Genomic DNA, 23,829 nt, shown 5'->3' with positions numbered 1-23,829 from the left:
TGTTGTCCAAGCTCTTCCAAACATCTGAAACATCTGAGGACAAACATCTGATTCTCATGTCAGCAGCAAAAGACTTGATTTTATACACAGGAGCCTTGGCCTCTCAGGAAAAGTAGACAGCACTGCTTGGCTTCTTTCTTGTCTGCCTCCCCCAAAGCTATTCCCTGGAAGACAGACCTGGTGCCTCCAGCCTCAGTGTTCATCCCAGTGACCTTCCTGAACACATGTCATCTAGAAATTTAGTCAGCAGCTCTGCTGCTCGTCCCCCCATTGGAGCCACCTTTTCCTGCAGAAAAAAAGGCCTAGCTTGGCACCTTCTCATTCTTCAGAATGGATTTGTCTTGGTTTTTTTTTATCCTTAACTGAAACTGTAGGGTTAGATATGGGTCTGCTCCCCTGTCTCCCCACTCTCTTGGAAGCGCAGCTTTTCCTTCCTGGCCATGACCAGGACTGAAGGAAATGTCACCATGTGAGTCCATTGCAGGAGAAGACACCGTGTCTAATTCCTTACACGGAGGGACCAGCTAATCAGCCTGTAGGTCCCTGTCATGGCAGTGGGTCCCCCATGAATGGCGGCACTTGTCCGAGTGTCAGGCCCAGGACAGAGACATGGTTACCTGCTGTCTTTCTGCAGGGTGAAGCTAAGTGTCCCACATAAGCATGGTGGGCAGCCACCTCTCTTGCCTTCACTACCATCACTGTGTGGGCTGCCAGAGCAGGCACGTTCATCTGCAGCCCTTCTGCAGAGTTACCAGTCCTTTGATGTGACTGGGAGACCTTTTCTGATCATTTTAAAGTAGAGGCTGGCTCTTCTCATCTCCCACCGCAGACTGAGCAGAAATCAAGCCTCCTTCATACTTAGCATCTATCAGTGTCACTGAAAGCTGCAATCAGGCACTGCCACAGATTGGACAATAGGTCATAGATACCAAATCCCTTCATGTGCAATCTATGTTCTCTTTCCCTATTTTATCCTCGGGCTAATGGTGGTGGTTCTTTGAAATGACCCAACCCATATACCCAAGCCTTAAGGCAGCCAGATCTTTTTTTTCAAACAGAGGACGTAGAGTCATCTTCCTTCTATTTTTCACTAGCAGGAATAAAAGACTATCTCATTCCTTCTGAAACTCACAGCTACCACTGCCAACAAATCTGTGAAGTCTCTGGATAATTTGGTGTCTGTAATAGCCCCAATCCACCTCAAACCAGAGATATTTCCCAAAAGGCTGTTAAAGTGCATTGTACTCTCAAAAGTGAGACTCATCTTCCTAGAAGCAATCTAATTATCACAACCAGCGTCACCCAGCCCGAACTTGAATTTGCAGATAAAGACATTTAATTTCCTTAATTCTTAGAAAAGTTTTCTGTCCCCACCATGACTCCTCAGCACCAGGAAACAGCTGCTGTAAAACTCCTTTCTGCTGAGATATGATGGCATCTGTTCTGCCTGGAGAAAGGAATCTCCAGGACATTTTGTGACTCTGCCACTCCCTTAGGTTCATGGTGACTGTGCAGTCCCACCTATGCCTGACTCAGACTTTGGAGTTTGTAATGGCTGCTCTGGCCTCAGCCTTTGCCAGAGCTTATTATCTTTGGGATTGGATTCAAAATATCTGTACAAAACATCTACTTTAAAACCAAAAGCTTCACTCCTCTGTGAGTGTAAGAGTTTGCGTGGCTGTGCTGGGTCACCCAATGTTAAGCACTCACATTTTACCCCACCACAGACACTTTGGGATCTTTATGCAGACCATGCTCTGGATTGTCCATAGTTACGAAGGCAACTTCATGAATATATGTCTAGCAGTTATAATTTTACTTTCCCTATGTTAATGGCAAAACCCTGTATAAGGAATCCTCTTCTGATTACAGCTTCCTTGTTAATAGTAGGAATAATCCACAAGGCCCAGATACATGGCTTTTGTGGGCCATGCTCACTACATTATGTTGTGTCAGATTTCTTCCCACCCACACCTCCAAGAGTGCCTTTTCCTTTGGTTCTAATTGGCCTCTCAGAGTTTAAGAACCACGGCGTTTTTACTAGCTCAATGGCCATCTGGGATTCTTACCCTCTTGTAGGGGTAATAATCAAAGTTTTGGCACTTAGTCACTGAAACATTTCTTAAGAACTTGGTTAGAGACTTCTTCTTTACAGAGCAGTTTCCCCAGTCAAACCTTAATTTTGCCTTGACATGTAGTTTGGCTTTTGATCTCATCTCTCTTTTGAGGAACACAGACTATCAGTTGTTATAGGCCAGCACAGCGAACTCCTGTACAGGACAGAAAAGTAAAAGAGACTTTGTGGATTGAACAGAAAGAAGCAATGTTACTAAAAATGCTGTTTAAGAGGGATCAAATACCAAAGCTATTGAGCAGAGATGGTCATGTTGGGAACTGCTACTGGAGTACCAGTGTGGAAGCAGCAGTGACAAGACTTTTGGGCATTTCAGTAGTACCCTGACAACCAGGCAGCAGCTCCCCTTTGGTAAGACACGCGGCACAGACATCCGTAGTCCCAGCCACACACTGTGACAGCAGTAACTCTTGCAAGGTGTCCAAACAAGGCTCAGCTTTTCCTATCAAATTGGTCTCTTGTGCTAACATTTCCATTTTATATTTTGGGGTTTAGGGGGATCCTTCTTATGCAAGCAAATTGCTGGAAGGGGAAATCAGGGTTACTCCCCACAATAACTGGAGATTTTTCAGTGTCTATTGCCAATAAAAGCATCATCAACATGTTTTGCATTCTCTCTACCTTGGAATCCCACTAGAAAGTACATGGGAGTCTGAGGCTAAGAGGAATCAAAAGTTTGGGGGCCACTTATGTGACAAACATATTTTGATAACTAAAAATTTTCTGGCTTGAAGAGATAGTTGCATGACACCCACACTGCAAACATACTTATGAACAATGCATTTCAAAGAATCTCCAGCTGCTGGCAAAAGACCATCCTTTTAATCCCAGGAGTATGATAGTATAAGCGTACATTTTATACATGTCAAAACCAATTGTAACTTGGTATACCTGTTTTCTTAACTAGATTTTATTAGCTGTATAAAAATGCTTCAGGAATTTTCCTCTGTAGTTGCCTAGTAGTTGGTAACTAAATTGTTTTAAAATGCCTTATGGGATCACATTTGTGTTTGCATGCACAAGAGGTTCAAAACATGGGTAAAACATGGTTATCATGAACTGATGAACTTCAGAGTTATATTTTCAGAGTTATATTTCTGTTATATTGACAGATTCGTCAGTTTCAAGAGACGAATGTTGTAACACCATTGAATTAATAAAGTCAATTCCATTTCAGTTTACCTTCTGCAATGTAAAAGAGGGATTGGGAAGGACTACAGAGGAATGGAAGCCAAAACTCGGAGAGGTACTCCATGCCAGAAGTGGGCAGAAAAAACACCCCACAACCCAAAGTATGGCCTTATTTATATTTGTCTTCATGTTGTTCTGAATCTCTTCCAAGCTTCCCCAACCTCATCCGTATAAACAACTTTATAGGGCTTGTTACCAAAGCCAGGTGATTTTTTAAGACAACCTTATCTTCATCTTTCTTGTTACTTTTGACTCTACTAGCAGAGAACTGCAATGATCTGGGTAAGGAAAGGGTGCATTGTCAGCTAGAGGAGTTATGTCTAAATGCTGGGCCTCTTGAGAAGGTGAAATGTTCCTATCAACACATGATGAAAATTTTGCTATAGGTGACAGTGGGGCCATAATTTCTCTCTTCTGTATGAGGTGTGAAAAGAGAAAGCAATGGTATCTGTCCAGCTTTATGACCCTCTGCCTGCCATCCAGACAGTCAAGAAGAAACATCCTCAAAGTATCAAAGTGCCAAAGGGACCTGCCCAGGGCTGACTGCCATTGGGCTCGCTGAAGCAAGTGTGGAAACAGAAGTCCTATTTTCTCTGCTCTATGTTGGAGTTTTATCTGTTTAAAAAATTATTTTTTGTTGTAATTCTAATGAAACTTGGATGTGCCTGTTTAGATTTTTTGTTTAAAAGCCATTTAGTCTTCTCTGGGAGGTTTGCTATAAGAAGAAGCCTAGGGTCACTTCCTTCAAAGTCTCTGCATATTAGGATCCAGTTGTGTTTGGTGAATAGCCTCTACTAACTAACTACTCTAAAGTAGCTACATTAAGAAAAATACATGACAGAGCCACAGGCCATAGTGAGCTGACTAGATTAGCTGGATGCAAGTATTAAAGACAATAATTGTCTTTTGAGACTGTCATAGTCCTTACAGGCTGTAAGCTCACTCATTGTTGGCAACTGGAACCTAGGGAGAAGCTACTAGTAATGGTAGTTACGGAATGTTTTCCAGGTTTCATTTACGGATTACAATGGGGAATCTGTTTGTCTCATTTTTACTGTGGACGATCAGAGCCCACAGCTAGCTGAGGAAGTTGGACATTTCCCTTCTGCTCCACTGAATTACTGGAATTAAAATAGAATTTTAATACTATTACAGTTATACACCTGAAAAACACCCCAATGCAGGATTGGAAGAAAACTACTGCAGAAATCCTGATGGGGATGAAAGAGGACCCTGGTGTTACACAACAGATCCTGGTACCAGATTTGATTACTGTAACATCCCAGACTGTGAGGGCCAGGTCACGCACACTGGAGAAGGTATATTTATTTTTCAGAGAAGGGGTGTTTGAGTAGGTGATATCATTTCTGCTATTTGTTCTTGTTTTATTATTGCAGATTGGTTTCAAATGTGAATTTAGATCTAGCTGGAACTTAAGTTCTCAACACAAAAGTTATTTTCCTAATTGGTTCCAGTTAGCAAACTAATTTTGTAAATATGGAGGAACTAAAATTTTTTAATCGTTTGATGATATTTTCCTGCTCTTACCCCTAGCAATTTATTTCATTTTAACAAAAGCAAAGTGTTGTGTTACAGAACTCCGATTGCTATCATTACATACAGATACATGACAAAGTCCTCCCTTCAAATGACACATATCCCTAAAGCTTTATTCATTTGACTAGGCTGTAATGCATGCTCTTCTGGATTCCTTTCATCATTAGCTGGAGCAAAATCCTCTTTTCCTTTCAGTGCAGTCTTCCATGAATGGATCAGGGTCAGAATTCACGGGCTGGTGCAAACTTTGCTTTCTTTTCATTCTGCCTAGGCCCTACAGTGGAGTGCATGCAATGTAATGGTGAGGACTACCATGGAGAAGTTTCCAGAACAGAGTCTGGGCTTGAGTGCCAGCGCTGGGATGCCCAAGAGCCTCATATGCATGGATTTACCTCGAAACAGTGAGTCATGCTCAGCACTGAATTCATTCCTGCAGTGTCTGGGAAACCCTGCAGACAGCCTAATCGCTACAGCTGGCCATAGCTGACTCAACAGCTTCTCTTTAATTTTCAATGTGCAGTTTTCCACAGAAAGATCTGAAGATGAACTATTGCCGTAATCCTGATGGTGAACTTCGGCCCTGGTGTTTCACTACCAGCCCTACTAAACGCTGGGAATATTGCAACATTCCTTCTTGCTGTGAGTCTGATTTCCTGAGATCACTCCAGAAGCTAGCTTTTCTCATTAAAATTATACAGGCAGGGGAAAGACAAGAAATCACAGTTCTGAGTAACCTGAGGAAATCCTTGCGAACCAGGGAAAGTGCACATTAATAAGCAGAACCACTCACTAAATTTCTGTTACAGAAGATCATGTGAGGTCAGTGAGGATGCAGGTGCCACAAAGTGCAATAATGCCAGAGATGTTATGGAGACACTAATTTGTCTTCAACCACCTTATTTTTCAAGTTACTTGAGAGGCAGGGCATTCAGGTTAAATGAGGTGGTAGTTTTCAGCTTACCTGTTAACTCATGGAAAACACCTAAACCACCATGTGGCCATACATTTTACCTGGGTCTAGCCAGCACTGCCTTTTTCTTAGCAAGGGACAAATGCTGAGAAACAAGTTCAGGTCTCAGGAGAAAAACCTGACTTATCAGTGAGCTAGCTTAACCCATTAAGTTAAACACACTAAATCTGGACATTTCCAAAGCACTGAATCACAAGATTAGCATTGCCATTTGTAGAACTGGACTGCACTTTGAGAAAAAATAAATTGTGTTTTTATCTCTAGAGGTTGCTTTCTTATGCATCTGCACTTGCCAGTGCTCTAAGCAGTGGCATGTGTTTGCTAGATGTAGTTCACCTCAGTGTGCTCAATTAAGATGGAAGAATGACTATTTATAGTCTTCTGTATGATAAAGTGAATTATGAAAGTTACCATAGCATCTCCATTTTGTGCTTAAAACTTAAAGTTTAAGGAACAGACCAACCTTTTAGAGTCATACTTGTCTCTTCAGAAAATTCCATATGCAAAGTATGTATAATAGGTATGCACTGCAGATTCATTTTCTCTCTGCCCTCTGCAGGTTCTGTGCCTCTGATTGTTATTCTTTGCTGTTCCCCACATGCCAGACCAATTCATTTTCTTTCACTCTTCCTTCTGCCCCGCTTTCCCAATTCACTGACTCCAGAGGCTCAGCTCTGAAGGCCGTTTTGCGTTCTCTCACAATTTCTTCTTCGCCCTTATCCTTTCTGCCCTTCCACACTACCTGTGCGTATTATATTAACACGCTCCCTTCATCTCACTTGCTTTTACAGGACTGTACGGGACTACTTACTGCCTTTCCAGCTCTGCTCTCAGGGGACTGCAGGCACAAAGTCTGGCTTGACCCAGCAAAGTTATTTACTGACTGCTGTAAAAAGGCAGACACAGGAGATCTGCTTGTGAAAATGTGCACTTTGGTTTTGCCATGGCTTTCAACCAGTGTCACCTCTGCTGAAATAAAAAAAAAATGCATGTTCGACACTACAGAAAACAGAGGGGTTTCTAATATGTTTGAAAGCACTGTCTAGCTGTGTTTCTTATTTTATTCTTTTTCTTTTTCTTTTTCTTTTTTTTTTTTTTTTTAATTTCTGTTACAGCTACATACCCACAAGTCTCTGGCCTGGGCTCCCAGTGTCTTTCAGGGAAAGGAGAAGACTATCGAGGCAGGATAGCCATCACTGAATCGGGAAATGCCTGCCAGCACTGGAACACACAGTTTCCACACAGACATGGGTGGATTCCTGACAGATATCCCTGCAAGTATGCTGAGCCTCATCATTTTAATGAATTACAAAGAACCTAGTTGTTCCTCATAGATCCAGATGCAGAGACAAGAGTAGCACAAGTTTTCTGCAGCTAAATTGATAAGCTGTTTTCTCACCTTTTGTCAGCTCTAATTACTTTTGTTCAGGTCTTGCCCTTAATTTTTTTCAGCATTCCTTTTTTTTGTTTTAGCAGCCACTTTATTCTCAGGTACTTGTCTCACCTGTCTCCTCCACACCCCAATGCAGTTATAAGTATTTACTACTTTTATGTTAAAAATCCCCTGGCTGTGTTTTGGCACACTTTCAATGCATTATTCTTCTGAAGAGCGATGTTCCATGGTCCAAGATGCTCCAATACATCCTTGTGCTCCAAGGTCAGAGGAGTTGGGTTTCCAGAGCATTATCAATGGGCAAGGGTAGCTGGGACTGAGCAGGGGTTTAGCTCTGTATTTTGATCCTGTGGGTTATGAAATGGATCCTGCAAGTTTTCCTGGGCTTCTGAAACCCCGTCCATCATCCCAGATGGAGAGGGGAGCGGCGTGCACCGGTGCTTATACGCACACCCTTCCAGGATCAGTCCGTGACACCCAGCCTCGCCTGGCTCTTACCATAACAGTCAGGCACACCGACGGCTTGTGTTTTGAAGTCAGCTTTTACTGGCCTCAAAAAGAAGAGCAGAAAGTGTAAGCATTGGAAAAGTTCTTCATATATCATCAGCATTTAGACTGTAAATTCAAAGGCTGTTGATGTAACCACTGAGTTGAGTTCTGCATGCAGTAGTTGTTAATTGTCTTGCATACAACTCTTGATTTCTATGAGTAGTTTAAGGCTGGTGTTTCTGTTTCAGGGGCTTAGAGGAAAACTACTGTAGAAACCCTGACGGAGAGAAGAGGCCTTGGTGCTACACCATCAACAGCAGAGTTCGGTGGGAATATTGTGCAATTCCCCACTGCGATGGGGCAGAACCGGGGATTGCTGGTATGAATAGTGGAGCGTACTTGAGATAAGGACTTTAAAACAGTGAAAGACTTACTGTTTCTCATTGTAAATGTGTTAAATCTTTTTTTTCAGTCACTTTATCGCTGTTGTTAATGCAGTTTTTCTGCTTGGCATGTTACAAAACCTGCCAAATATTGGAGTTCAATGGTTAAGGAAATGCAGTGAAGGGTGTTAATCACCAGCTAACCCAACAGAAGAATTACAGGATGAAAGAGGCTTATTTTTTATATTCCTTTTTTTCTTAAAGGTAGGGCATTTTTAGCAAGTTAACTGAAAAATGAAAAACAGATTTAAAGAAATGAGAAAGTACTAAATAAAAGGAAGTGTCATTTTTGGAAAGTAGCCACAAAAGAGAGGACAGGATCTTCCAAAGTAGTAAAAATCTCATCTGAAACATCCATTCATTTAAACATAAAAAATAACAAGAAAGTCTTAGTGCAAGCAAAAGGATAATAGAGAGATTAAAGTTTAACATAATGTCCAATTTGGAAATATATTGGGACAAAATCACTAGCATCTAATCTTTAAGGATTTTTCAAGTGAACTTTCCGATCTTTAATTCGAACATGTTCATATATACCAAAACAAAACTGAGGGGCGAACCTTCCACTGACTGACATCTGACATATGAGGGTAATCTGTGAAAGTATTCTAAATATCTTCAGAAATGCCCTTCTGCTTTTCATGCTGGCCGTGATGCTCTCACTGGACACTGTCTGTGTAATTCGTTTTTGTCATCCTGTGTGTTTGATGCTTTCTTGTGCCTGGCTCAGTAAGGACATTTGTGATGCAAAAGACCAGTTTCTGTTGTTTGCTGCAGATGTGCCTGTGCAGGTTCCCCTGTCAGAGGAGTGCTATCGCGGAAAAGGCCAGAGTTATCGCGGCACAACTTCCATCACTGCATCGGGAAAGAAATGCCAGGCCTGGAACTCCATGTTCCCACACAGGCATGAAAAAACCCCAGACAGATTTCCAAATGCGTATGTTTATCTAGCGTTTTCTTGCTTTATCTGACAATCACCATTGCTGATTGTATTATCTTTGCAGATCTGCGCTTTAAAACACTGTCAGGGAATGTATCTATAAAAGAGATTTTTTCCAAGATGCAGGAACATTTTCTATTAGTCTCATTTTTAAAAACTATGTTTTCTTCTATTTAAATTCGGAGTAAAATGCAGTTGTGTCCCTTTACTCTTAAATCTGAGCTTCTGTAACCAACACTGGGAGACTTGTATACAAAGTCTGGGCATCTGCTGAAATATGCATTTTGTTTATGAATTTGAGACCTTTGTGGTGGCCTTTCTACTTATTGCACCTGGGGACAACACAGCATTTATGCTGCAAAACATGCAGTCAGATATATTATGATTAGAACTGCCATTTAAATGTTTTTTTGTAGTTGGAATTGGGCACCCAGAATCGCATACACTGAATTTGTCCCCTTGATTTGTCTTCTTCAGATTAACTAAACTGGACCAGTGATGACTTAGAGAGCTAATCATAATTACTAATGTGCCAGTTGTTAATAAGGGTAGGAAAGCAACAAGATGCCAATTGCTAGGAAATCCATCATTGCTTGGTGGATTATAAGTATAAGCAGGAAGGTTGATACTTTTCTATTTTTTTGCTTTCTTTATGATGCCTCTTTTTTTTGGAAATTTTCAGTCATATTTTGGCATCAAAAATACTGATGTGTTGAAACTGGAACATCCTCAGAGGGGATGCTGTTTTTCACAAACTTTAAAAAAAAAATGAAATCAAGCTGTGAAAATGTGGAATTCATCTGTTCTGGCATGTTCAGAAAAAAAGCATTTCAGGTTTTTTTATCCTGTGGCTGTGCTGTGAATCAGGTTGGGGAAATACTGTAACTCTGCAAATTATTGAAGAGAGAAATTCTACTTCCCACTGAATTCAGTAGAAGTGGGGTTTTTTGAGGGATGGGGGGTCATTTGTATAAGTATTTGTTTGCCATTCTTCAGCATATGATAAAGAACCCTTTGACATTTAAAAATAAAAATTTTGGAAAAGCATAATTGCCCACCAGTACTATGGATCTTCCTGCATATTTATTACTAATTCACATATTCACACAATTGTGTATGCTTATACATATGTGCTTAGAAATGAAATTATTGGCATATCAGACATGTATTTAGCTAGTCAGCACATTGACATATTACAGCCAGAATTTAAGCCAGTAGTTGAATTACGTTTCCTTATGCATAAACATATGCATGACTCTAATGTACATGTGAAATATAACTCTCCACTCAAATCACAGCCATAAATGTGTTTGCTGGTAATAGGATATCTGGCAATAAGTAAAAAATTAATAAATTTATTTTTCTCTACATAGTACAGATCCGCATCTTTTTGGCAAAATATTCCTGTGATTACTTTCAGTCTTATGCAGCTTGACTTATTTTTTTATTTATTTTTTTTACTTATTTTTTCTACTTATTTTTTCAGGGATTTGAGGGACAACTATTGTAGAAACCCAGATGGTGATAACAGCCCTTGGTGTTTCACCACTGACCCCAGCGTGACATGGGAGTACTGCAATCTCAAGAGATGTGATGATCGTACACAAGAGCCTGCACCAAATGACCCCCCTGTAACGACGGCACAAAATGTTGGCCTGACTACACCCACCACATCTGGTAACAGCTGACTATAAATGTCACGTCCTGTAGAGTCTGTGGGTAAAGGAAATCGCAATCTATCAAAATTATTCTTGAGTAGGGCTGCAACATAACTGTCACATCCCTCCTCCAGCTTTCAGATCTGTACTGGTGAATTTTGCAGCAAGTACTGTTTAGTCAGTTCATATTCTGTAGCCTATACCATTTTACAGTGCATTCTGTAGAATATCTTTTTCATTTTGGGGAACAAGAGGAAAATAAACAAAATTTCAAGTGTTTCTGTAGCTGTGTACTGTTGAAATACAATCACAGTGAATGTTGTTACAGGAATTTTGCTTGTACTGTGCTTTATGTTTTCAGGAGGTTGACCTTAGCTTGCTGTATTTTTCACAGGCAACCATGTTTTGCAGAACGTATGCACCGAGAGAAACAAGTTTTTGCTCTATCCTGCTTCATTTTCTCCTTTATAGTCCATGTTGGTCAAAGTGGTTTAACTTTTCTGAATGTATAGTAGAACTTTCCACGGATTATTTACTTTGCAAAGGAAGGCGGCAGGGTTGGATAAAAGACACTTTCCTAAATGGAGCTGTGTACTCTTACTTTTGTGCAGCAGAAGAAAGTACCTGAAACAATATCCTTGGAAGCAAGAATTGCTCATTCAGTCTGATACGCTGGTAACTCAAAAATATGCTTCTCTCATGGAAGGTGCTTACTGATACCAACTTGGCAAGAATCTTGGAGTCTTTTCAAGTAGTTGCAATATGTTACAGTAAATGTTTAGCCTGAAGTTCCTTGAATTTTTTTCCAATTCAGTTACTCTGTACATCCAGGAAGACATCCATCTTGACAAGCTAAGAGATCATCACATCACAGGGTACATTTTTGTCTTTCTGCTGTAGACACTAGAGAGTGTGCAAGTCCCAAAGGTACTTACTCTGGCTTGTTTCTGCTTACCACCACCACATACAGAACCATCAGCTAACAGTAATTTCCTTTTCCTCTTTTTTTCACAGATTGCATTAACGGTAATGGTAAAGACTATCGTGGCACAGTAGCAAAAACTGGAAGGGGCAGGACTTGTCAAGAGTGGAGTTCTCAGAGACCTCATAGCCACAAATATTTCACTCCCGTGACTCATCCAAGAGCAGGCCTGGATAAAAATGTAAACAGCTGCTAATGCCATTGGTGTCATCGAATACGTCTCTGTTCTCCATGAACCCTTGTAAACACTTCATGTTCAGTCTTCCTAGACCAGGTTAAGCGTATCTGGAAGTCATCACATTGATAGCTCAGACCTGTAATAGCATTGAAGAGGGCAGGATGCGCTTTACATTACCTAGGATGTTGGTACTTCAAGCACAGAGGTACACTGTGGGGTTGAGGCTGACAGGCAAGCAGCATAAAAGAAATCATACAGGCCTTCCATGATTTCTGCAAACCCCAAAGCAATGCCTTTTGCTGCTTGTCACAGACTAAGCAGGCTACTGGCAAATTCTTGGACCTGACCTAAGCTGCTCTCACTAACTTTAGGAAAGAAGGATTAGGCCAACAATAAATATTTTAGTGCAAAGCATTTGGACATCCTATTTCAAACTTGACTTCTTGTGAGGCCTTAAAAAGCACTAGAGCTGGGGTGACTCTTGGTGGATGAGAAAAATGATAGCAATTTTATCATATTTTTCTAATTTCACCTAATGGTTTTGAGATGCAGGAAAGAAAGAATTTTATGATCAGAGGAAATAGAAAGCATTTAACATTTAGTATAACAGTAGTTGGCAGAAAGAATTCCAAGTTTTAGTTCAACATTTTTTTAAAAAACATGCACTCATAGACTTCTTCATTCTGTGGCTAACATTTGGAGTCTTCATTCTCTGTTTTTGTAATTATTACAGTATTGCAGGAATCCTGATGGAGATGTAAATGGTGTTTGGTGCTTCACAACAGACCCAGAAAAAAAATGGGAGTACTGTGAAATCCCACGCTGCTGTAATTATCCTTAAAGACTTCTCTGTCCTCTCTTTGCACTTGTTATGATAGTTACAAAATATTTTCAACCTAGCCATATAAAACTGCAGTAGGCAGTAGCTTTAGATTTGAATTTAGGTCTGTATGGGAGTTTGACACAATCAGGCATCTGTAACAGTCAAAGTTTAGATAACCTGGTGCTAAGAATCGTCACTAAGATTTCATACGTAACAATCTGTGTGCTCTTTATTGTCGGTGAAGCTAAGCACTCAGAGTTGCTAGCTGAATTTGAACTATCCAGTGAAGCTGTGAAGAGAGGTGTTTCTTCCCTCAAACACAGGAGAGGATTTCCTTGATGTTCATGCTAGTCTTTCCATGCACTTTGTGGCAGGACTAATGCCTCGAGAACCTGCTCGTTCGCTTTTCGTCTTAGTTGGGAGCACCAGAGATTACATCCTTTGAAACCCTTTTCATCCTTCTCTGACTTAATTTTTATTCTGATCTGGATGTTAAAATAATCTGTCTTTAGATATTTTGCCTTTCTTTTGGGGTTGGGAGTAAATTTGGTGCTGGATATTTTACACAGATTTCCTTAATTCTTTTTTCTCTTTTGGGATACTAATCAGTACACTGAGCAAGTGCAGTGTTTGTTGAAAAATCCAGCAGCAAAATAGATTTTACCTTCTGTGGTGCCCTGGCAGTGGGCATCAATAACAGCTGCAATGTACTGGGAGCGCTGCTTGGCACACCTGGCAGTCATCTCATTTGCTTTGCTCTTCCTTCCTTTGCACGCATTTTGATACTTTTTTTTTTTCTTAATATTTCTGGCAGGGATATGGAAAGTCTATTTCTTCTTCATCTCATGCATTATTTTTACTACAGAACATCTGGAGGCCCAGTCCCTGCTCTGTGTTTCTCTGAGCAGCAGTGCATTATGATTGTACACATTAATTTTGTCAACTAGATCTAAGACCTGCTCAGGCAAAAATGATAAGGAATGGCATACAAACAACACGTACCATAGCTGTAAAAACTTGCTCCCTGGAAATGTTCTGGTGGAACTTCACTTTGAGATCTGATCTCTTTTCAAAAAAGCCTTTCATTACTAGGTTTTTAAATTAAGGTGTAGGGGAACCTTACAGTCTCTTGCTTTTGATTACTTTATTAATTGTCTCATACTGGAACTAACAAATTTAACATCCATAGTACCATACGCAGCTCTGGAAAGAGTTATTTGGGTCCTCACTGAGCACCCAAGCTCAATCCATTTTAAAAAGTTCAGAGAGATTTGGATTAACGAGAAAGTAGAGCGAGCAGCGTGAGGGCAAAATTGAATATTTTATGACAGGGGACAGTGACTCAATTTTATTTGTCATCTAGGGAGTTGTTTGAACTCAACCAAAGTGTAGACTGTAATGTTTCAAGGAATTTAGAAATTGTTATTATTGTCTGGGCAATAAACTCTTCCACTTTCTTTAGCTCTCTTTTGCCTTCAGCTTCTTCCACTTTCTTTAGCTCTCTTTTCCCTTCAAATTCCCTGCAGATGTTCTTCTGGGGGTGGGGCTCATTATGGGGCTCATTATGTTAGCTGACCGCTGCCAAATCCTTGACATAGCTAACAATTTTTTCCAGGTAAATTAATATTTTATCATGTCAAATGTGATATATTAGCCCCAGGTTTGAATGCTCAAAGTAATGATAATATAATGGAGTCTAAAGGTTCTCATTGCTTTTTTACCCTTAGTTTCTATTAACAAATGTAAAGAGTGAAAGCCTAAGGAAGACAAAAAAATGTCTCAGGCCTTTCTCTTTTCATCTGATTGCACTGTGGATGGCATTACAGAACTGCTTTAAAATTCTCCATTGTAGCTTGTTTTATTCTGTAGCTTCTGAGCATGACTGTGGAAAAGTCCCAATGAGGAGTGAGCAAGCCTGTGAGCAATATGGGATGTGTGACGCATCTCCAGGGTCTTGGCCTTGGCACATCAGTCTCAGGATGAGGTACTGGTATTGCAGACTGTATCACCATCCGTGAGCAGCAGGGTTTCACAGGGAACAGGCATTAGAAAGACACTAACAGGAAACAACGCATATGTTTCTGGAGACTGACCTTGGTTTCTATATAAAATGACTTAGTGTGTAAAATAAACTTTTCTTTAATCATAATGTTCACAGATAGCTATTTATTGGGTCATTAATCCCAAACTCCCCACTTTCTCCTGAGTCTCTAGAGGGCAAACTTGAACTGCAGACATTAAGTACACCTTTATTTACTGAAATGGGGAAGGAATAATCCCCACTGAGGATAATGACAGTTACTTGCAGTGGGGCTCAGGAATATAGCCACCAACTTGCATTGTGTATGAATGGATCATCTCTTTTCACCCAGCATCCAATCTGGTTCAAATTTAAATTGATATGGTGATCACCCTAGTTGTGTTAGAAGCCACAGGAAAAATATTGTCTCTCGGTATAAAAACACGATTCTGCATAGCATAATATCCACAGTCACAATGAGAGTGGCTGAACAGGAGATGAAGAGGGGTTTACAGAAAGGCTAGTGAAAATTTTTATGGAGTTGTTGACAGTCACCATAATAAAAATTATATCCCAAGAAAAGTTAAAAGTCCATAGTAAAGTTTATTTAAAGAAGTAGTCCAAAGCAACGCCACAAATCAGAAGTATGTATCATTTTATTATTTGCTCATCAGGACAAACCCATTACATCACAAGTGAAATTGATAGGAAATGTAATTATTTTTATTAAATTCCTGAAAGCAAGAATGCCCTGTTACAAAAATTTCACCTGGGTGTCAAATTTCTTTTCAAGTCTCTCATGTCCTGGAGCAAATAAAGCTTGTCCTTTGAAAAATCTGCATTTGATTTCTCTTGCCATTGGCAAAAGACAAACTCTGACTGGTGAAAGGTTTGAATAAAGGGGTTATTGCTAGTTCGCTAATATTTCCCATTGTGCACAGCATGGGTGTGGAGAATTGACTGCACAGTCTTAAATGCATGTGATTGTCTATTCTAGTACCAACGTGCACCGTTGTGCTGGCACTCTGATACATCCACAGTGGGTCCTTACCGCAGCTCAGTGCTTGCAAGAGTGAGTATCTGCTGGAATGAGTGACAGGCATTTCCGAAAGCTGTGTGAGAAAATCAAAAGAGGAGCAGGATGTACCAAATAAGGCACTTTCTTTACTCCCTATTTCCTGTCTTTCTTGCCAGCAAGCTGAACAGAGGTTACCTCTGTCTTCTGCCCTCTCCCCCACCCCAAAGCATGCCAAAAAGAGTGCTAACGTTGTGCTGATGCTAATTGCCCTCGGAAAAACTTCGGTTAGCAGCTGACCCTTAGGGCTTCAGGAGTTGTGAACACTGCAAGAGGGTGCCACATTGTTTACAGCGCACGGGATTTTTCAGTCATAAAAATTGAACTGTTAAAAAAGCCACATTTTCCTTCTCCCCAAGAATAAATGTGGGCATCTATGATCAGAAGCAGCAGCCTGATCATCTTGTTAATTGCAATTGTCCAGGGAAGTCACTGAATTTTTGTAAGAGTGACATTCATGATTACAAATATGGATGTATAACCTTGCTGCTATCATTTCTTCCAGGTCAACAGAGCCTTCTTCCTACAGGGTGTTTCTTGGGATACAGAATCTCAATGCAGCAGAGCCATCCCTGCAAATCCGAAGTGTTCAGGAAGTATTAAAGGAACCAAGTGGAGCAGACATTGCTTTGCTGAAGTTGAACAGGTACCATTTCAGTCCAAGTTTTCCACCCTTAACACCTTTTCTCTGAAGTCACAAGTTAGCTTAGCCTGGAGTTAGCTCTCAGGGCAGTTGTGGGATGGTATGAGAGAGTGTGAGAGTCTCTTCGAGTGTTAGCATAGGCATCTGTTCAAGGGTAAACCCTTCTCCTGCTGAATGCCCCCACTGGCAGAAGCCATGTGAGCTTCATACACAGTTTAGGAAGGGTCAGGACCAGTTAGGATGGGAGGGATTGCCACCCACTAAGTGGTAGCTCCAGTGAAGCAGGGAGGGTGAGGGCAAACCATAGCACAGTTGTGTCTGGAGGATCTGCTTGGAGGTTTTTCCTGCTCAGCCCTGAGACTTGTGAGCTCCAACTGAAGTTCTGGCCAGGAGGCATCACAGCTTCTGCATGGAGCCGGTAGGAGGGCCCGGATCCCTGGCAGTGCTCCAGGCCAGGCCACAGCCATGTTTCATGAGCTGCAGACTTGGCCAACAGCTCAGTAAAACCAGATCCTGCTTGTGATATAGTGAAGAATCCTGTGCATAACTGTAAATGCCTGAAGCCCTCTTTTGTGTCTTGCTTAGATGTCTGAGCAGTCTGCTCTGAAATGTGTGCAGTTATTTCAATGTAATTTGTTCCCTTTTGGAATGCTCCTGAAACTTTTCTGCTTACTCATTGGTTTCCCTCTTGTTCTTACACTCACCACACATGGATTAAAGATCATGAAAAGCTCATGTTTGACCTGAGAGGACATTTATTTTTTAAAAAGTCACCATACAGCTTTAATGAACTTAGAACAATTTCACTTAAATTTCAACTTAGGTTCTTTGGTGTTTGATTAATCAAGATCCCACTGACTTTAGGTGAGTAGAAGGAACCCATGCTCCACCAGTTTTACTCTTGCTATTGCTTGTAAATATGTCATTTAATTCCTCTTTCATTGGGTGCTCTGTGCAGATAAGCACTGTAGATACATGCATGCTATAGCACTGTAGTCAGTTTTGCATCAGCAGCACTCACTATCTGAACACGTTCTGCATGTGAGATGCCATAAATAGCAGATATGGACATCTTATCCCTCACTTTCTGGCTTAGATCAACTTTGCTTGTTTTCTAGTTCATTAAATTCCTTCTCTACATTTGTCTTCACCTTTCTTTGTGGGCCTTATTCTTTCCAAATCTTCACTGTCTGTTGACAAAACAGATCACCCAAGAAAATATGACATGAGAAGAGTGATCGATACTCCTATACCTGCATTTTGTGGCAATAGACAAGACTTGTCAGAGAACGGATGCAGGCCTGTGAAGATCTTGTCAAAAATTATCCCAAAGGAGGGTTGATCTATTGAGGAAGACCACTGGTTTCAGTAGAAATCTAGTCCCAGGTGAACTGTGTGCTATGCTGCTGAGCAGATGTGTACTGTCTGGGACAGCACACTTCCATTTCAATGTCATGTCATCCATATTCTGGTATATCTTCTGAGGTCTTGTTCCCTGCTCTCCTGTTCATTTACCTACCCAGACATCAGAGGCCTCTGATAAAGTGCCAGTGTCCACCCTGCGTTCGTTACAATCCCCTTCAAAGGCCAATTTCTTGAGTGCCAACAGATTTTTTTTAGGTGCTGCCTCATCTTAGGATGGATGTAGAATTTCCTTGGCGCACAACAGGAGTATAGGTAGAAGCAAAGTTAACCTCTTGATGTTGGAGAAGTGGAAGCTGCAATGCTCTATTGCTGTACTTCAAAAATGTTTACCTGGCTACTGTCACACCAGTAGGTCAGACAGGAGCCAGAGTTGCTGTCAGGGCCATACTACCAGTGAAATTAGACCTGAGGTGCTAAATACAACCTTGAAGATAAAGGTCCTAAAGAAACAGCACTAGAAACCTAGAGAAACCTGGAAACCAAGAAACCCCCCACCAATCTGAGCTATCTCACTTTAATCTCCTCTTGTCTATCAATTTTCAGGAATTCTTTTGATAAAAATGGATTTCATTGAGAAGTGAATGAACTAGTTTTGGAAGCTGCAGAACTGATTTCCATTCTTATAGGGAAAAGAACTCACACAGGATTAATATCATGGAACCATGTGAGAGTGAAGTTTTGAGATCACCATCTTGGACTTCTGAGGGCTGAAGGATAGAGTTCGAAATGGTGGTGATGGCATTGGCACAACTGTAGCACAAGAACTGGTTAGCATCTCCTACCCTCCTGGACTGCTGTGTTTATGTTGCATTTTTTTGTTGGAGACATCTTTATTTTAAGATGGGTTAGAGTCAGTTCCCTTTGGTCTCTCATTCTCTTGAATTTTCTTGGGGCTCATGGCCCTGGCATGGCCTGATTAGGAACAGGGGGATTTCTTAGTTCCCTTTAACTGGACATTGAAGATCTCATTAGCTATCACATCACATACTTTGAAAATCATTCTGGGCCTGAAAAGATATTATAAGGGCTCATTTTACCCTGACCAAACATCTGGAGTTCATTCATGTCCTTTTACTCTCTTTCACAATCAGAACTAGCCCTAACAGAACAGGTTCCTGACAGTGGTAGATCTCATTTAGCTTGTTCATACATACTTTCACTGTATCAAAACTGTTTGCACTTGTCTGACTCCTAGAGTGATACACCTCCCAGAAGCCACCTCATCTTTTCACATCTACATGTGAAAGTCAATAAGGGATCAAAAATCCAAAGCAAAGACCTCCCTATGTAACGTTTTAATCTTCTGCAAAACTGCTTCCCAGGACCCTGTCCACTCCATATCGAGCTTTATTCCAGTGCTGAAGCCTCCAGGCACAATGTTGTGATGAGGAAGAGTTTTATTTTGGTATTTACTTTATTGAGGTGCTTAGTAATGTGCAAGATACTGCATGATGTCTCCAACAGTTGTATCACCCACATAACCAGAGGAGAAAGGAATTTCCCACAACTTCAGCTGTGTCTGCTTCTATACTCATTCATCCATCCTTCGGTCCTTCTGTGAAGTCCCTGAAAATGTCCACAACCTCTGAGGCAGGGAGGATCTGAGATAAGTCAGGCTCACACCACCTGCAAGGGTTGCTAGGGCTGGGCTTGGGCTTGTGCATGTTCCTATACACACTGCAGGGTAACCAGAGATCAGTGCTCTAGCACTATGCTCCAAACACACTCACACTGTGATTGTGCCCACAAACACATCCCAGAGACTTTCAGTTGCTGTAAGTAATCTCTCTTTTTTTTTTTTTCACTAAGTGACCAGGCACCATCTTGCAACCATCTATACAGTTTTAAGGCATCGTCACCTTCTCCACCCTTCCCCCCATCATTTCCATGCAGATCCTTCTGAGTGTGAAGACTGAACAAACTGATGATAATTTTTCTAAGGATCTTTTAATTATTCTTTGTTTGTTTTCCAGTCCTGTAACAATTACTGACCGTGTAAAACCAGTTTGTTTGCCTGAAACCAATCGGATGGTAGAAAGAAATGCAGTATGTTTCCTGACTGCCTGGGGCAAAACAAGAGGTAAAGCATATTTAATGTGTTTGAAAACTTAAGAAGGTTTTCAAATCCTATCCCAAATATGTGCACTCATAGAACTTGAAAAACACATTTTACTTAAGATTTAACTAAGTCAGGTGTCACTAGGCAACATTATTCTTTTTATTTCTTTCTCTCAGAGCTTGATTTTTCCCCCTCATTGCTCACATAACCTGAATTCATTAAACAAGATAAAAGAGAGAGGAAAATTAGACTTGAGACTTTACAACCTTTTATGTCTGTCTATTTTCATCTTTCTTCAGCTTAGGTATACACTATATTTGCACAAATAAGGACAATACTCAAATAATGCCCTTGCCTTTAATTTTGACCTTGATATGCACAATTTTTTAACCTGTGAATGAAACTTGCACTTGCCTTCCTGTAGTTTAAACATTGCTGTCTGCATAGACTTCTGCAGGGACGTACATTCACTCCAGACAGATAGGATATATGGGCGAGCACTACCCTTAAGACCTTATATCTGAGATAAGATAGCAAACCAGAAACCATGGTGCCTTTGAGTCAGAGCTTGCTCAGATCCAGCCTCCTTTGAGGCACAGGCAAAATGAGTTCAAGCTGAAGGTTTTTAACGTCAGTAAACTCCTTGCCTGAATTTCATTCACAGTCTAGCATTAAAAACCAACCTATGTGGTCTCCTGCCGCCCACCTCTCACTCTACCCGTACCAAGGGCTGAGAATACCCAGCCCTCTTTGACCGGCTGTTGCTGCAGCAGGAGGCAATCCCACATCCCCGCGGCTTCCAGCAGCGATGCTGGCATCTGCCCTCGTTCAGTCCCAGCTCCCACATACACATTTGGCCTCGCCGAGCTACAAGCAAGGGATGCCCTTCCCACCCCCTTTGCCAGACAGCACCTTATTAATACTCCACCTGTAAAATGAAGCCAATGGATTCCTCTTTGTGTGCACATCCACAGAATTGAAAAACAAAAATAAAATTAACAGAACGTGCCCCTGTCTCTGAGTTTCACTGCAAAAAACCTTCCACATAAATTGGAGTACCTTTTTCCCCTTCTTGTGTCATTTAGCTACCACATTGCTGCAATGAAAATAATGCTTAAGAATAATAAGTCTACTATTAGTGTAGCTCATCAACATTATCAAGAAACACTTTTCTCCAGCATAGACAGTTTTTTGCCTTTCTTCTCACCTTTCTTCCTTTCTTACCTTGCCTTTTTTTCTTTTTTTGTTCAGCTTGCCACACGGTGGCAGTTGCTTCCTATGTTCTAGTGATCAAAGCCACAAAAAAATGGTACAGGGGAGATTTCTTCTGGAAGTGCATTAGGATGGAAAACAACAACAGGCCATTGTTGCATTTAGGCAGTGGGAAAGAGGGTCCTGCCAAGTCATGCAACTAGTTCATGAAATCGGCAGGGGAAGGGGAGCAGAGCCAGACCCCCACATCTAAATAAACTGTGTTTTGGGAAAATTCAAACTTGGCTTCAGGAAAATCCTCCTTGTCTGGAAAACACTATTGTTAGGCTTAAAACAGTTCAGATTAATGTAAAGTAAATCCAGGGTAACATTCCCCCCCCCCCCCCCCCCCCCCCCCCGAAACAAACCATTGCCACTACACCATAATGAAAGCCCACAAAATGACACAATGGCTCAGAATACAAAGCATCTGGGTTTATTTATTTTGTAACACTTTGCAAAGAAGAATAACCTCTGCTTGTTGAGGTCTGATCCAAGTGCAAAAATGTTGAAAGATTTAATAAGGTCTTTCAAAGAGCTCAGCAACTATAGTAGAGCTGGGGATGGCTCCCAGTCCTTTCATTACTGAGGCTTCACTGAAGCACTTGCCCAGGCTACTGTTTCTAACTGTTATGTTTTCTTGGTTGTTCATAAAGGTACTGATACAGACAACAGATTAAAAGAGACTGAATTCCCTGTGCTTGAAAATAGAATATGTAATCAGCCTGAATTTCTGAATGGAAGTGTCAAAAATCATGAGTTTTGTGGTGGATTTACTTTTGGAAGCATAGGTAACTGCAAGGTAAGAATATTCTAGCTTTGAGTGTGAGCAGATCAAATGACAATTTGTACTTTCAAGGCTCAGAAATAGCTTCAGCAATTCAAGGCTTCCACGTGAAGCAGCAGAACTGAGGTATACATAGCATTTTTTCTTCACTCACACAGTCAACCAGAATAGCAGGGGAGTTGTGTGGGGTAATTTCACCTTCCTTTCAGAACTGCGTGCTGACATGTCCTACTTATAGTAGCCTAGTGTTATGAATACCCCACCCTGCCTGAAATAAAGCCTGTGATATGCACTACCTGGACTTCCCTTTGTTCCTAGAGACAAAGGGGAAACTAGTGACTGTTTCTGGTGCAGTCTGGAGTTGTACCACACCTTTATTTAAGCCTTTGATTAAATAACTCTTGAAGTGCTTCCAGTTTTCTAATTTTTACAAGTATATTAAAAGACTGTTAAAATGTGGTTTTCTTAATGGAAGGTATCGTGTTGGGAGCTTTTCAATAAACAGCTGGTGGCTGCTTGGTGACAGAGTCAGAAAGCAAATGCTGGTCTGTCTGAGCAGGTGGTCAAGACTGCCGCTGCAAATGATGTCTTTGAGAGTGTGGACAGAGCATTCATTGACAGGCACACAAATCCCTGGATATAGGTATATTCATCTCCTTTCATGCCTGGATTTTAAGAAATAGCATTATAACAATTATAGTCATTTTGTCCCAGAGTAGGTCAGAGGATGTGGGAAAGTGAGAAACTTCCCTTTTTTGTGTAATTGACTTCACAGTGATTTGGGGATGTTCCTACATCTATGATTGGCAGTTTGGTCTCTCTTCTTCAGACCGGAGGAATTGCCTGGATGCTTGGAAACAACTTTTTTCCCCTCCACTTTTTTACTCCAGCAGGACTAATAAACACTCTCCCTTTTTCTACAGCCCTTGCTTCAGTCATATTTTGAGGCCTTCAGAGTTATCACAATATTATTCCTGCCAGTATTTTGCTGTTTGCATGTCTCCATCACTAGAGGAGTCACCTTATTGTCTCTTCTCCTCCCTAGGCTGAAGTTGGAGGACCTCTGGTCTGCCAAGATAAGGACAGATTTGTCCAATATGGAGTCACCTCTTGGGGACTGGACTGTACCCAGCCATCAAAGCCAGTTTTTGTCCGAATTCCTAGTTTTGTTTCTTGGATCAAAAATGCAATGGTTGCCCACTGAATCTGGATGCAGGCTAGCTTTTCTGGAAAGCAGTCCCTGTGCCACAAACAGCATTCTAAATGTGGTTTTAAAATTGTAATAATTCATAAGAATCTTAAATAAATACCATTGCTGGCTGAGCGTAAGGAGTTATTGCAAAGCAATAGCCAAATTGACCAATTAGTACTGTCAGTGCGTCTGTGTTGTGCCCAGGTAAGTCAACCATGTTGCATGTGGGAGCAGTGGTAAGGTTCCTTCTTCACCCCTCATATCTGAAATGTGCTCCAACTCATGAAAGTGGCTTCCTCTTTGTTCAAACACCTGCCTTTCTCCTCTGTACACACAAGCAGCTGGCCTATCTGTGTGTACAAGGTCTTCCCTGTGCAAGAAACTTTATCCCAAATCAGGCCTGTCCCTGTACCCATCACTGGCATCTGCTTCCCTCTCTGTCGCTGCTCCAGGAATAAGAAAGTAGCAACCAAACCCAGCCACTGCCTTGGGTAGTAAGAAAAGCCCAAGCTAGACTGTGCCTGTGCTGCCAGGAGCTGGATGAAGGCCTGGTGGGGTTGCTTCTTCGTGGGGCTAATTCCTCCCACTCTCACCACCCAAGCAGGGCTTTGTGCTGTGC

The 23,829-nt window shown here is 41.2% G+C and overlaps 1 protein-coding gene across 1 annotated transcript in view; it reads left to right on the top strand.

Moving 5' to 3' along the window:
* LOC104641633 (plasminogen) overlaps window positions 1–23,343 on the top strand; it is a 29,343-nt gene extending 6,000 nt beyond the window's left edge. The window contains exons 4-19 of the mRNA XM_075748505.1: window positions 3,312–3,426; window positions 4,481–4,644; window positions 5,154–5,283; window positions 5,403–5,521; window positions 6,968–7,130; window positions 7,983–8,113; window positions 8,955–9,114; window positions 10,604–10,794; window positions 11,790–11,938; window positions 12,669–12,762; window positions 14,628–14,742; window positions 15,776–15,850; window positions 16,359–16,499; window positions 19,895–20,001; window positions 21,888–22,033; window positions 23,064–23,343. Of these exons, the coding sequence (XP_075604620.1) occupies window positions 3,312–3,426; window positions 4,481–4,644; window positions 5,154–5,283; window positions 5,403–5,521; window positions 6,968–7,130; window positions 7,983–8,113; window positions 8,955–9,114; window positions 10,604–10,794; window positions 11,790–11,938; window positions 12,669–12,762; window positions 14,628–14,742; window positions 15,776–15,850; window positions 16,359–16,499; window positions 19,895–20,001; window positions 21,888–22,033; window positions 23,064–23,222 (2,159 nt within the window). The 3' untranslated portion in view covers window positions 23,223–23,343. The remainder of the gene's footprint in view (window positions 1–3,311; window positions 3,427–4,480; window positions 4,645–5,153; window positions 5,284–5,402; window positions 5,522–6,967; window positions 7,131–7,982; window positions 8,114–8,954; window positions 9,115–10,603; window positions 10,795–11,789; window positions 11,939–12,668; window positions 12,763–14,627; window positions 14,743–15,775; window positions 15,851–16,358; window positions 16,500–19,894; window positions 20,002–21,887; window positions 22,034–23,063) is intronic.
* The last annotated feature ends 486 nt before the right edge of the window (window positions 23,344–23,829 follow it).

The sequence above is a fragment of the Balearica regulorum genome, chromosome 3 (assembly GCF_011004875.1).
Source record: "Balearica regulorum gibbericeps isolate bBalReg1 chromosome 3, bBalReg1.pri, whole genome shotgun sequence".
Taxonomy (NCBI): Eukaryota; Metazoa; Chordata; class Aves; order Gruiformes; family Gruidae; genus Balearica; species Balearica regulorum.
The sequence above is the reverse complement of the archived record's forward strand: the minus strand, read 5'-3'. Positions and strand labels throughout refer to the sequence as shown.